The sequence below is a fragment of the Gymnogyps californianus genome, chromosome 5 (assembly GCF_018139145.2).
Source record: "Gymnogyps californianus isolate 813 chromosome 5, ASM1813914v2, whole genome shotgun sequence".
Taxonomy (NCBI): Eukaryota; Metazoa; Chordata; class Aves; order Accipitriformes; family Cathartidae; genus Gymnogyps; species Gymnogyps californianus.
Window position 1 is genome coordinate 19,200,242 of NC_059475.1, and position 14,394 is coordinate 19,214,635.

Genomic DNA, 14,394 nt, shown 5'->3' on the forward strand with positions numbered 1-14,394 from the left:
GCAGTGAAAAGTTTATACTGCTCATACTAGACAAAAGACATTAAGCAAGATGTTCTTATATTTCATTCACTTACCACAGGTCTGGTCTTTGAAAATAGAATCCAGTCGCACAAACACTTGCATGATGGGTGTGATTTGGATTTCAAGGTGAACGCCAAAGTTTGTATGTATGATGATGAAGAAGGATGAAGGTCTGAACACAGTGGCACTAGCTACAGATGAAAAACAGAACAATCACTTTCTGAATGAGGTCAAATGCTGGAAACAGTGCATCATTATACTATTCTTCCTGAATTTCTATTGCCATTGTTGCAAATTCTGAGGTAAAATAAAGCCAATCTTTATGAAAATGAATCAGAAATATAAATAAAAATTTACAGTTCAGAATTTGCTTGTAGCTACCAAGTTGTTAAGTTTATTTGCTGTCTCAACATTAAGTAGTTGGAGATTACTCCTTCCAAGAGAATAAGAAGGAAAAACTGTATGGCGCTGAGCGTTAAAAAGAATACTTCTATTTTTGTTTCTAAGCTTGTACAGCATACATTGGAGCCCTCACTCTGCTGGAGAGGGAAAATAAGCAGATCTGGAGGTCAGAGATATCACATAGAATCATTAGTTATTGAGACAGAGAGCAAAAATCAAATTTCTGTCTGAGGAAGTGTGAGCACAGGGGTGATAAGTTAAAAAAAAAAAAGAAGAGGTAGAAGAGGTAAACAGATGTCTTCTGTGTTCAATTTTGGGCAGTGAGAAGGAAGTAAACCTCACAGTGAACAAATCAGGAGAGTGTAAATGCTGTTTGCTTCTGTTTGAACTCTTGCCTATGCTTGTACTGTCTCCCATTTCTTTATGACACCAACCTTCCCACTTCTACTTCAAAAGCACTTGTGTGGCTCAGGAAATATCCCAAAGAGAACTGAGGTATGAACATGTAAGTTCTGAACAACTCACAGTCCTTTTATCTTCCATAGTTTAAGAGAATAAGCAGGTGTGGAGTTGAAGTTCTGAGATTATTGCTCACAGACTGTTAGAGAAAAAAATACCTGCTGAGATGGGCAGCTGGGTGTAGATCGAGTTCACAAACACACCACCATCAGGTTTGACCTCGATGAGCTAATAGGGAAGAGGAACAAGAGGCAGCTGTGGGAAGGCTAACTATAGTCCAAAGAGTGATAACGGTGATGACTCCAGTGATATTAATTAAAAAGATATTAAATAAAAAGAGTAGGTTTTTGTGGTTTCACCTCTTCCCTCTTTCCACTTTGTACACTTTACTAATTTTCCCTGCCATAAAAGAATTACTTTTAAAGACACTTTCTCATCTCCTTAGGAAATTACATCATTTTGGTTTCTTCGAACTCATCTTTGTGACGAATTACATCCCTTACTGTTGTACGTGTCATTTCTAACCTACAAGCTTTTCCCATCTAATTGGCAGAGAAAATAGCTTTTTTCTGCTTTGTGAGTACAATGTTTTTCTTAATGAACTTCCACAAAGCCAAACTTATGGCTGATTTGATTTTCATAACAAAATCAATTTCTTTTCACTTAATTAAAAATAACATGTACTTATTGCATATGCTGACCATCTGAGAGAGAAATTAAGTTCTCTGACTGATTAAGGTCTAGCTTCTTTGCTCCCCATATTTTTAATAGTTGTTTCCCATGCTTATTTTGCGTTCTTACAGTTTGTCCTTTATTCATGTTGAGGGTCACTGTCTTTAAGCATGTCTCAGTGTCTGTTAGGCCACATTTGCGTAGTTCTACCAGGATGGTGAATGTTTCATCTTTACAGTGCTGAAAAAAAATGCCAACAGTTATTTCATGAAAGGCTAATTACAGAAGCTTTCCCTGTAAAATTTTCTCGCAACTCTGAAAAAATATTTCTGTTTCTGGAGAAGATCCAGACTTTCCCAAGTCCCAGGCCTTCTTTGGCCTAAGATTCAGTTTTGCTTTTTGTAATGATTAGGAAAAATGAGAGAATTAGAATCTGATTTTGCATTTTATTGATGATATCCATATTTGGAGTTTTTATTCATGCCCACTTCTAATGTTTGATTCAATTCTACTGCATCTCTCATCTTTCTGTAGCTGGTATCAATGCTAGACCAAAATTTCAGATAAAACATTTTTCAGGAGAACAGTAACATACAGCTTTTTTTTTTTTTTACTGAGTTGTGCAGAAGGGGAAAAAGGAAAGCAAAGAACAAACAGAAAAAAACCCTAAAAGATGAAAACATTTCACTTGCACATTGCTGTAATGAAATATTTTGATTATAATTAACATTTAATTTTTCTATTTCTTTTGACTTATTTTTAAATCTGTTTTAAAATGTTCAAAACCTAAATGAAATGTATCAGTTGACTTGAACTGATTTTCTGTATTTGAACTTCCCAGAAATGAAATAAAAATATTCATTTTATAAATTCAATATTTTTTTTTTTTCAGAACCGTTAGTGTAATTTTTCAGACTTGTACCATTTGGCCCAATACCATATAATATAGTAACATGGCAAAAATTATGCAACTCAGTAAGAAAGCTGGATTAATCACACTGAAGAATGTAGACTAAGCAAGTTCTTAAAAAAGGCAATGCTCTTCAGCAATTACTACATCACAGAACTGGAAATTCCCCAGTAAACACCACATACTGTTGCATGACATCCTAATAGTTAACTGATGATTGTCATTTGAATAGCAGCATATGTTCTAGTAAACTTCTGGCTAAGTGAGAGGCAATTTAACGCCTGTATGTCAAAAGAGTTAAGTTTCAAAAGTGTTGATTGAGGTCACCTTTTCTTTGTATAAAAGAAAGGCTTTATGACCTAGTAATATCTGATTCCCACCTTAGAAAGGACGTAAGTGCAGTCTCCATGGTGATCGTAATGTTTTTTATCATATGTGGAAATGTGTGAACCTCCCTCTACTGAACATATTCCTGGGCATGACATGTCTTGGCAACTCCACTGGCCTCCATTACAGGTACTGGAAGAGAGAGAATAAAGTTAGTTGAAATTAGTAACAGTGGTCCAGAGTGAAAGGAATTACAGTGATGTTAGGTTCAGCTATCCTGGTACTGTTTTTCCCTTCAAGCTGTGGTTTGACACACAGTAAATCTAGGTTTAAGACCTTCCAAAACATTGCGAACATGTGATGCAACACATTAAAAGGAATGACTTTGGTATACATTCACTTTGCTTATTTAATTGTTTTCCTTCTTTGGACAGGTGAACTCTCCAGCAACAGGTATTGGATGAGTAATTGCTTGTTTTTTGCAGCTAACATAAAGCACAATGGCAATTAAATGACAATTAAAATCTCTTCTGTTTTGTTATACAAATGTATCAGAAACTAACAGAAATGTAACCCCACATCTACTCCTGATGCAGAGCATATCTGTTTTCTAAGGTGATGTGCTAGTTCTCAGATACAGGATTAATAATTGTGAAATTGAGGTTGTATTGTGTCATCCCTTGCTTTCTCCAGAGAAAATAAATATTTGCAAATACATAAATGACTGCAACTTCATTCCCCTTAGAGAAGTCCAAGTGTTTGAACAAAATAAACAAAGAGGAAGCATTTTAATTGACTGGTGAGAAATCTAAACATTGTAAATCCTTGCTTTGATCACCCTGAGTTAGAGTGCAAAGCTAGTTAAGGCTGTTGCTAAATAAAACAAAGAATGTTCTTTAGGGATATTTTGGAACTGTAGCGGTCAGTTAAATACACATATCAATTACCACTGATGCAATTGCATATAATAAACCATTAAAGTCATTAAATATATGAGAGGAAATAGTAAGTTAGAGAAGTAAAAAAGATTACCAGGAATGGCACTGCTCTGAAAAAGAAGTTCCTGTAGCGTAGGTGTTGCCATTATAAACACAGGAGCACTGCTGATGGGGAATGCAGCCAGAATTGGTGATGTCATCAAATACAGTCCCTAGATTAAAAAAAAGACAAAACCTTGACCAATTGAAGAGGCATTTCCTATACACCATTTTTGTTTGTCACAAATCCTAAATACCGCCTTAGAGACAGATCTGCAGCTGTCGTGAATGGCCATACCTATGCTGAGGACAGTAAGACTATGCCAATTTGCATAGTGAAGGATTCAATCTTTGTATTCTTAAATTCCACCTGCTTTGAAAGAGGGACTTATCATAGTACAGGTGGCTTGTTGAGAGACTGGTCTTGATCTGTTTGCTGTTCTGCTTTCCTGCTTTCTGAATATTGCACATGTATTGGCAATTAATTCAGATATCTTTTCTCAGCTGACACACGACAAATGCTTGTCACTTGCAGCTGTGAAAAATGCAAATACAGGAGGCTTAAACCCCATGGAACCTGCCCAAATCCTACAGGTAAGCTGTTGTTGTTCTTTGAGATCAGAGATGTGAGTACATAAGAACTTGCCTGGGGGGCAGAAACAACCATCCATACAGTGTTCTTCACAAAACTGAGATCGCTCAGGATTGGTGCATGTGTCAGCACAGGGGGAGCTGCACTCCTGGTACTGCATGTTGTAAGGACACTTCTTGGCTGAAATTTTAACGGAGGAGAGATTTTTTTTTTCAGTCGAAAGTATTTCTAGTTCACTGTATATGAAAATATTTATATTCATTTAAGTATTTCATCAGCTAGATATAAAACCACAGTAAACTGCAGATCGACCACCAGCTCTCAAAATTTGCAAATTTAGTCACCTAGATCCATATTTTACAGTTGAGATGTGCTATCCATGACTGGTGCTGAACTGGCTCAATGACTGGATTTCTGGGGACAGCAAAGTAATGGCCCCACAAAGTCAGCAATACCTGTGTTTCTACTGAAGGCACCCTTCTCATGAACACCTGTATTGCTAGTGAAATGTAAGTCTTAAATTCCTAAAGCTTTAGTATATTTGCATTTTTCAGATACCACTGGAAGGGCAAATAGTACCTCATGGGCTTTTGTTTTGGAGGAAATGCTGGTGACTATCAACAGCTACACCCCATAATCTAGTATGTGTTTAATTCAGTGCAAATCTCTATGAAGATTACAGGGGTGCAAACTCCTCACTACCAAGCAAGAGGACATAAATAAGTGCGTAACCAGCCAAACACCTGTGAAGATCCAATCAGTTAATAATTGAGAATAAAAAATGCTGTAGCCACCATGAGAAAAGGAGAGAAATAGGAATACAAGCAAGCAAGTAAACGTCATTCTTTGTCCTTCTTTCTCCTTTATTTGCTTCCTTTACTGTCCCAGTTAATTAAATAACACTTTGACTCTCAATTAGAGTATCCATGTAAGTGTTTGGTAGTGTTTAATCCAGTTTGCATTAAAACACTTAGCTCTTTTGCTGAAGTCTTCGTGCTGGAACTTGTACATCAGAACCCTCTGGAAAATTATCTTGAATGGCCTGTAATTTCTTATGCATCCTCAGCATCATCTGAGAGCTTGTTTTTTGTTAGTTACTGAGCATAAAGTAAGGCTATCTCCAGTGATACTTACGGCACAGTTTTGAGCTTCTCCAGTTCAGAGGATGCCCACCAGCATGAGCACACTGCCGGGAGTATTCAGCAAAGGTGTCACAGATACATGAGGCATTTTTAGACTCTTCAGAGCGGCACAAGTCATCTTGGCAAGCCATAATGTACTCTCTAACATCAACTAGGTCATTACACTCTGCAAATGCAGAGCTGGTCAATGTTTTCTGGCATATGTCATCCTTGGGAGAAAAAAAAATTAAACAACTTCCAGAAAAAAGAAAGGAGCAATTTTTTGCTATTGTTACTTTGTATAATTATTCTCTAATAGAATCTTATATCCCTCTTTAAGTTGCTGTCACTCAAGGGCTTTTCCTGTTGACCCGTCTGAAGCTGTAGAAGGATACAGATAAATTTGAAAGAAAAATGAAAGAATAGTCAAAAGATCCTTACAAAATTATCAGTGCAATTATCTGGCAGGATAGAAGTGGAGTCTTCACAGTGTTCTGTTGGCCCATCCATTTTCTGCATATTCCCAAACTGCAAGGCTGTCATCTTAATATCTGTACAAAAGAAGTTTAATGATGAAGGTTGGGGGTTTTTGTTCAATGCAACTGCCTGTTATCTTTTTCTCCTCTCAAGAATTCTGCTCAAGACTGGCCAAGACAGCTAGTTCCCTTAAGTCTTTAGATTTGATCATCACCCCTTCCAAAGGAAGCGCTACATCACTGTCTCAATTTAGCTTGCATAGCACCCTGGAAAAAGTAAACATTAGAAAACAGTTCTCAGCCTATTACATTTAGATGCAAACTAAGATTTTTGCCAGAAAAATAACAAATTGTTTTCAGATTATATCGAGCCCAAGCGGGGAAGAGAGAAAAGCATCTAAAAAGGTATTTGGACAATGGAGACTGCTGTGAGACAAGGCTTAGGAAAAAGCTTAAGCCGGGAATAGATAGAATGATGAAAATAAGATCTTACAAAGATTATGCAATTCAGCAGGCAAATGTGGATATACCAATTTCAAGACAGAACTGAAACAATAAATGTACTGACTAGACAATACAATTGCCTTTTGTTTTATTGAATGTATTTCTATATTTATTTATGTTATTAGTGAAAATCTGGCTCATTTTTATGGGGTTAGCTGATTAGTTAAATAAAACCATAGCATACAAGAAATATGCAATCAGTTGTTAGCACCAGTACTATATTTATACATAAAGTATTAAATCACATTATCTGATCTCTGTACTACATATTTTTCAACAGAGTTTGAATCATATCTTCTGGGCAAACCATTTAGCAGGATAGGAAAAAGGAATGCTGATGATGTTAGAGTTAAAAGAATAAAAAAAAAAAGCATGTTGGAGACTCCAGAAACCAATTTTTATAATTTAAAAAACTTACTGTTTGAATAGAACTCATTGTAAGCTGGAAAGCCATTGAAGTCCCCACAAAGTCCACAGGTCTGATTGGCATATTTCTCATTCAATTCCAGCTAAAATGATGGACAGTAAGTTGATAGAAGTTAGTATAAACATTCTAAAATATATTCAAGACCACTGAAAGCACCTGCACCTGCTGCCTCTAAGTATTTTTCGTCAGATCCGTGTAATCTTATTTAGCAATCTAATTCAAACCTGGGGAATAGAATGAAGAGCTGGCTTGGATTTGATTTACAATGTCGAGTCCAAGCTATTGATGCTATTGATGCAGACTTCAGTTTTCACTCTAATATCTATATTGCTCTCAGCCTCTTTCTCTCTATTCATTCTTCAGAAAGAAAATCAAATCCACAGCAAAAATGAAGTCCTAAGAGAGTGAAATTCTGCTAGAAAATGATATTTGAAGGGGTAAGTAGGCCCTGTAACAATGCCAATATGTTAATGATATAATGAAAGTGATTTTTCACCCTATTTTAAGCAGACCTTTGCTATCCACTAGACATAAATCCATGTAATTTTCTTTAGGACTACCTGGATGCAAATCTATCTTTACTAAGAAAGAATTGCTCAACAGTATGAGATGAGAAGGCAATAGTAATCCCCTAAACAGATAGGGACTGGCCTAATCAAAGATTAGCTGTGGTCTCTGAAGGTGTAGACAGGTCCAGGAGCAGTTCTTACCAGGATACTGTCATCTTCATTCCACATCAACACAATACCCATTTTGCTGGCAACTTTCACATAAATGCTGCTTTTCTCTATCATAATTCCAGATTGGCTGTATGGTAGTTGAACACTGGGAAAAGGCAGAAAGAATGCTAGGTATTTTCTTATCCAGATGGTTGATAAAGAGAAAAAAAATAGCTTGTGGTATCCAGCATCTGTAGGGATTCTAAAATAATGCTGTTGTGTGGAAAGAAAAGTGGTTAAAAAATAAGATGGTCCAACATCATCAAATATGGATCTGAATTTGTATCCAACCTCTCAGGATTTTTCATCCAAATTTTATTTTTGAGGTAATCTTTAAGGGAAGGATTGATTTACTGTGAAAGGAATTAATAGCAACTTATTCATTTTTTATGTTGGTAAAATTGTTAGATTTATTGAAGAACACATAATTTTTTTCCCCCAAATACACCAAAGTACTTGGCAAGTTTGAAAAAAAAAAAGTCTGTGGTTACCAAACAAGTGTTATGAATAAACTTACCTGTTGCTGTTGATCATGACAACATCCTTTGTTAGTTCAGCAGCTACACCTTCAAGTTTCATGGTGATACGGTTGATTGTTGGAGCATTTTCCACCACTATGCGCCTAATCTGGATGTTGAAATCCTCATAAGGAGCGTTGCAATGGGATGCAAAAACATAATTACAGAGCCCAGGGAAGGAAAATATGTCTCCATCAAAGGTCTTGAAGTGGAAGTTGCCCCATGTGCTGCACACGTGGCCATTGTGAGCAGGATTGGAAGCTGCGAATTAAAAACAGCTGTAAAAAAATGACTTAAAATTCCCAGCCTTAACATGGTGAAAATCAACTTGTCCAAGGCTTCATTTTGTCAATGAATAGTTTTCACCTGCCTACCTCCATTTGTTATTTTCTGCCCATCTATCCATTATAAAACTGTGTATTCATTTTTCACGCATCTTATATCTGTTACTCATCTTACATACCCCTATAAATGGTTATAGTTATGTTCAGCTAGAGCTTTGTTAGTTGTCCACATTTCAGCTAACAGTTCAATATTATGTTTCTTAATCACCCTCTTTCTCCTCTTAATAATCCATGACTTTCTTTACCAGTGCCTTTCCCTGTTTGTATTAGATTCCTCTGTCTACATCCCCTAAAATTGAAAACTTATTGAATACCTTTAATTTCCTTTACTTACGTGTTATTATTGGATTTGTCAGCATTGGCTGGATGATGTTCACCTTAGATGAAACTGTAGCAGAAGCTAGGAAAAAAGTAAGAAAGAAAACAAAAACTAGTATAACTATACCAAAATTTGCACCTAAAATTGACCTAGAAAGGACTAGAAAGTTAATATGCCAGATCCAATGAAACAATGTTAAGCTTGTTTTATTTTACACAGGCTATTGTTCAGGTTAAAAGTGCGTACTAAAATTCAACATCAGGATAGTTAAACCATAAGAAATTGCTTTCAACTGTAATGATCTGCATTTTCTACCTTTTAATTTTGACCCTTTTATGACACTCTGTATTGTTTCAGGAGAGGTAGAAATTCACAGCTCTGCATATTGGAGTGCTTCAGACACACTGAACAATACAAAGGGTTAAGCTGTACTAAATTAGCCTGTTACGGGTACAAAAGCATAGTTGTCTTCTCATTACACCTCCTCTTTCTAAGGAGGGAATAAAAACTTTAATTACCCCCTTTGCTCTCAGTTTAATATTTTTCTGTTAAGAGGCTGAAAACCCTTAGAAATGACCACAAATCCATTGTACAGGATGATCACAAATCATTACATGGTAAAAATCAATGAAGTTGGGTTGCCATCTTGATTTCCCAACATCAGTCGCTGACTTTACAGCTTGCCAAAGTGGTCTCATTTCCTTGTTTATAAGGAACCAAACATCCTGCACGTATATTCCAGTTTGATTTTATATACACATATTCATGCACATATGCATACAGCCTCTACAAACACACATCTGTTTTCTTAGTTACCTATTATTATACAAATATAACCATACTGTGTGTGTTTAGTAATCGGTATCTAATAAAGATATTACTATTCTTATATAGAGAGAGGCTTGTTAATACACATGTATCTTTATTTGACATTACCGGCAATATGCTAAGGAGGTTTTTTAGGCATTTTTATTATTTAGTAAGAGATGTAGCAAATAAATGCAAATACACAGTATAAATGAACGTACTGTTTTGTTTCTGCTGAACAACCTCAGTGTATTTGCTTCCTGTTTCCTGTTGCATTTCAATCTGGGCTCCTGTGAAGAAATTGTAAAAAGCATATTAAGTACAATGTCCTGTATCTGACCTTTTAAAGCAAAGCTTTTAGATAGGATCAAAGGACCCAGATACATCTCTGTAAGACAAAGGGTAGAGTCCTTTATCACATCAGAAAAAATGAAACAGGCTCCCAAAAAAGGTAAACTGTAATTATAGAAAGAGACTTGCTATTACAAATACACAGAGCTTGAAATCCAAATAACATTTCATGTATATCTGCTTTCTTTGTTTCCCTTAAAGCTCGCTACAAGGGATTCTAATGACTGGATTACAGCCCTTATTTCACTGCTGCACTAAATCTCACTAATATGTGAAAAAATTACAGGAAGAATTTACAAAATGTAAGAGAGTCATTTATTAAAATTGCTGTGTAGTAGCTAGGTAATAGTAAGAAAAGGCACAGAACTGGTTAAAAGAAACAAGGGACTTAGGGCTTGATCCAATAACAGCTGCAGATGTTTATGTGCCAGTTTCTTTAGTGCCTAAGCATAAGGCCTTTTCTTCTGGAGCAAATCTAAAGCCTCAGTCAGGGATCTCTATTTGCTTTACAGCTGGATGCAAGAAGGTACCTCTGAGTGACAATACAAGGGCCCATAGCCTGAGCAGTAACCCAGGAGAAGTAACCAAAAGAACCAGGTTTCCTCTTCTACCCCTCTTCTCACTCTGAGATGGTTCAAACTCACATCTCTGCAGAAAATCTTAAGCATCATACTGTAAGACTATTTGACCAAGGGTTCTTGCTACCCCACCTGAAGCTGAGACATGGTGCCGAAAACAGTGGGACAGTGACAAAGGTGGAAGAAATAGGCCATGATCATGTGACCACATGATTAGGGCACTCAGCTACATCAAAACTGTCCTATTCTTGTGCCTTGCTTCAAGGATTATTTTTGTACCTCCAGTTAAATGGTTACTGGATCAACTACATGAACTGTCTTCCAGATGAGTTCTCCTTCTCTCTATCATGACTCCATAAGTTTTTAATTCCTTTCGATGCATGGCCCAGCAATACTATACCAGAGGAGGTATTGGCAAAGACTTTTGAGAGATGACAAATACTGACCAGAACACTTTCATGCCTAGAAAAAGACTGTCCCTGAGCTCCTAGGTTGGTGCTCTAAGCTCTTGTCTTTTATAAGTAAATATGGCAGGCATTTCCTGTAAAAGAAAAATGGCTACAACTTTACTTTGTGAAGGACTGAATCCTGTCAGCATGTGATAACCGTGCTTGGAACATGTTGACTAACATGTACCTATAACCTGCCAAGTCTAAATCCTCAAAGGATTTAGGTGATGAAATCACTAATATCTGAATCCTGATCAGGATTATGTGAATGAGCACTCTAGGTGTCTAGAGAATTTCTCAGTCAAAGAGGAACAGCCTACGTAATTTAGTCTTAAATTAAGCCCCCTTTTTCCTTATACAATAGGTGGGAAGAATTCACTGACTCAGAACTGGATCCATAACACCCATCTCACTGAACAGGGAGCCACATTGGTAGAAAAGTGGGAAATGCTGAAGTCAGGAGTGTGCCATAAACCCCAGTCCCCTTTGGTGCTTACATTCCTTGCTGAGCATTTCCTCCACTTAAGAACCTCAGCCCAGATACCTCTATGAAAGCCGGACAACTACCTTTGCCTTAAAAATAACCAGATCAGGAGCACCTTTTTTTTTTATTATTATTATTTTTCTAATGTAACTTCTGGCTGTGCCCACCAAGTACCCAGACTGAGTACTTGATTCCAGAGCCGAAGGATGCCTGTCTGAAGGGATTCAAGCCCCCACCCCCAAAGAGGTCCCCAAGAGACTGCTGGCTTTGTAGGAGAGGGTTCTGGGCAGCCTCACCATATCTAGAAGTTGCTGCAGTGTCTGCAGTTTCTTTCAGACCTAAGGTTTTAGTTCTTTTCTCATTTAACTTTATGCGTGACCACTAGTCATGTACAAAGAAGTAACTTAGGACAGAGTTTAACCGTTTTCCATTTCCTGTTAGTCTTTCAGTATCACAGATAATATCATTAGGTAAATGCATTCATATCATTATAATTGATACTGATCAGGTGAGAAAAATTGATACTGATCAGGTGAGACAAATGCCTCTGTAAGTCTTAATAATAGGCCAGAATTTGCTCTCAAGCAACATATCTATAGGAATCTCAGCAGGCATAGAATCATAGAATGTTTGCTTATTCTAGCATGAGAACCCTTGTAACAGAGCAAAATAGTATATACATGTATTTTGGTCTGTTAATTTTTCTCAAGGAAACAGCAGGGGCTTTTGTTTACTTAGCAAATACATCATTCCCAAGGAAATTCTAGCTGCATTGGTTTATTTAACAATTGCACAATGCCACTTTGTTGACCATTATAAAAGTAAGTGTCTCTCAGTTGTAAGAATAGTCAAGATAATTTACTATTCGATAATTTGGGAACTGACCTAATTATTAAGAATATTTCTGGATGCACCTTGCTAAGTCTATATCCAGCTGCCAATCCACATATGCAATTATTGTTACAATCAATTTATAAAAGTTTGTATTTGACCCAAAATACAAAGCCAGGCACAGAATGTTTGTGAAGATGTCATGGGATTGGGCCAATATTCTTTAGTCACTCAGGACATCTGAAAATATTTTCCACAGAGTGTGACTCGAATAAAGAGGAGTTTGCTGGACACTGTCTAACCACTACTCGTTTTTTAAAGCAATTCATCACATTAGCATTGCACAGTACAAATAACTTTCTTGTTCAATGAATAGCTGAAGATGCTTTTGACTGACATTGTGTAACTCTAAACGTAAGCTTATACTCTGTGACTGTTGTATTTTGTGCTTAAATCAACTTGCCAGTATTTTAGTGTTTATTTCACAAACTATAAAGTAGCCTAAAATTATATTTGCACTTGTCAATATTTTGAAAATGATATGCAAGATAAATTTACGTAGGCAATCTGAAGATTTAAAAACGTTAGCTGACAGGGCAGTAATTACTGTACATGAATGGGACTGACTTAACAAGCTTGTACTCATGCAAGTAATTTCAGTTTGAGTGGACCCATTGACTTAATAGGGCTACTCATATTAATAAAAACTACCAAGACCAGCCCTGATAGATATAATATTGATAGGAGAAAAAAACCCATACAAAATGATGAATTGCATGTGTCAGATAAATCTCCCAGTCCTGCTCACACTTGACATCAGTGATTTATATAAATATTTTGCACAGGGTATTATCAATGCACAATTAGTTACTGAAAATCATTGCCACATGAATATTTCCTTCTAGTCTCTTTTGCAAAAGAAGTTGCAAGAAATCTTGAGGAATTTGGTATTAGCTCCTGGTAGGTGACAAGATCCTGGAAAAGATTGACCAGTGGTCTGATCTAGCAACTGGAAAATGTAGTGTTTTAAATTTCATAAGAAACATAACATTCATAATCAATCCTAATTCAAAATGCAACAGGAAAAAAATACTTTTGTAAGGCATAAGCGATACTGAAAAACTGACATTTTAAGACATGAATAATGGTTCTTTTTGATTTGATCTTCAAGGCTACCTTCCAAATGTAGTTATATGTGGTAGTTTAAGGCAATATTAAATTATGTCAGTCCAGTTAATAGACAGACATTAAGTATTTAATGAAAATTTAAAAAAAAATATAAAGAAATCTTGTTTAAATGCAACCATCTGTTAAGTAGAAACAATAAAATGAGTATAGTTGTTTAAAATATATTACTAGATCTAAACAGAGTATTTTTTCTTTTCCCAATAAAAAAGAGAACTTCTTACCTATCTGATGGATACAGCAAACTGCTAACAGGAAAGCCCATTCTGGTACCCATATCCCCCTGCCAAACCCCATCTTGAGTGGAGTCTGGCACAAGGATATTGGGTCTAGAGCTGGTCAGGAGGAGTAGTTCACCTGTGCTCTGGCAGTCTTATATAGTAGATGACTTTGGCTTCAGTCCCAGACTGATTCAGAGAGTCCAGAAAGGTGGGGTTTGGGGGATTTTAGCAAATGAACAGGTAAACAGAGGATGCTCTTCCTTCCTCAGAAACTGGCCAATGGTATTTGCATTTGGGGAGGAGTATATACATATACATATGTATATTTTGTTAAAGTTCAGTCTAATAAAGAAACATAACATGACTGCAAATAAAACACAACTCCTCCTCCACAAATAACAGGTCCTGGCACAAATTTAATTTGGTGTTGCTTTACAGTTATGCAGATGGCATGCAAGTAACTATTCTGAGTTTTTCAATACTGTAACTGACGGCAGGCAGCTCCTTGGCAAAAAACCCAGCTCATTTCTGAAGTCTGAGGAGGTGTGGAGTATTTAATATGTGGGGACTCAGCATTAGGAAGTCACTCCATGCCTGTTGGGGCAGCTAATCTTCTTGTAAAGAGAACAGACTAATAACCTTGAAGGGTCCTGTACTATCACACAGTCACACCGAGTGTATGCCATGGAAACCCTTCTGT

At 36.6% G+C, this 14,394-nt stretch overlaps 1 protein-coding gene across 1 annotated transcript in view; it reads right to left on the reverse strand.

Moving 5' to 3' along the window:
• LOC127016503 (mucin-5AC-like) overlaps positions 1 to 13,770 on the reverse strand; it is a 50,479-nt gene extending 36,709 nt beyond the window's left edge. Inside the window, exons 1-14 of the mRNA XM_050897028.1 lie at positions 13,698 to 13,770; positions 9,817 to 9,885; positions 8,804 to 8,869; positions 8,125 to 8,386; positions 7,599 to 7,713; positions 6,880 to 6,970; positions 5,923 to 6,032; positions 5,495 to 5,711; positions 4,415 to 4,540; positions 3,824 to 3,941; positions 2,845 to 2,983; positions 1,684 to 1,794; positions 1,041 to 1,110; positions 75 to 212 (exon numbers count right to left, since the gene is read on the reverse strand). Coding sequence (XP_050752985.1) covers positions 75 to 212; positions 1,041 to 1,110; positions 1,684 to 1,794; positions 2,845 to 2,983; positions 3,824 to 3,941; positions 4,415 to 4,540; positions 5,495 to 5,711; positions 5,923 to 6,032; positions 6,880 to 6,970; positions 7,599 to 7,713; positions 8,125 to 8,386; positions 8,804 to 8,869; positions 9,817 to 9,885; positions 13,698 to 13,770 — 1,705 coding nt within the window. The remainder of the gene's footprint in view (positions 1 to 74; positions 213 to 1,040; positions 1,111 to 1,683; positions 1,795 to 2,844; positions 2,984 to 3,823; positions 3,942 to 4,414; positions 4,541 to 5,494; positions 5,712 to 5,922; positions 6,033 to 6,879; positions 6,971 to 7,598; positions 7,714 to 8,124; positions 8,387 to 8,803; positions 8,870 to 9,816; positions 9,886 to 13,697) is intronic.
• Between the last annotated feature and the right edge of the window lie 624 nt (positions 13,771 to 14,394).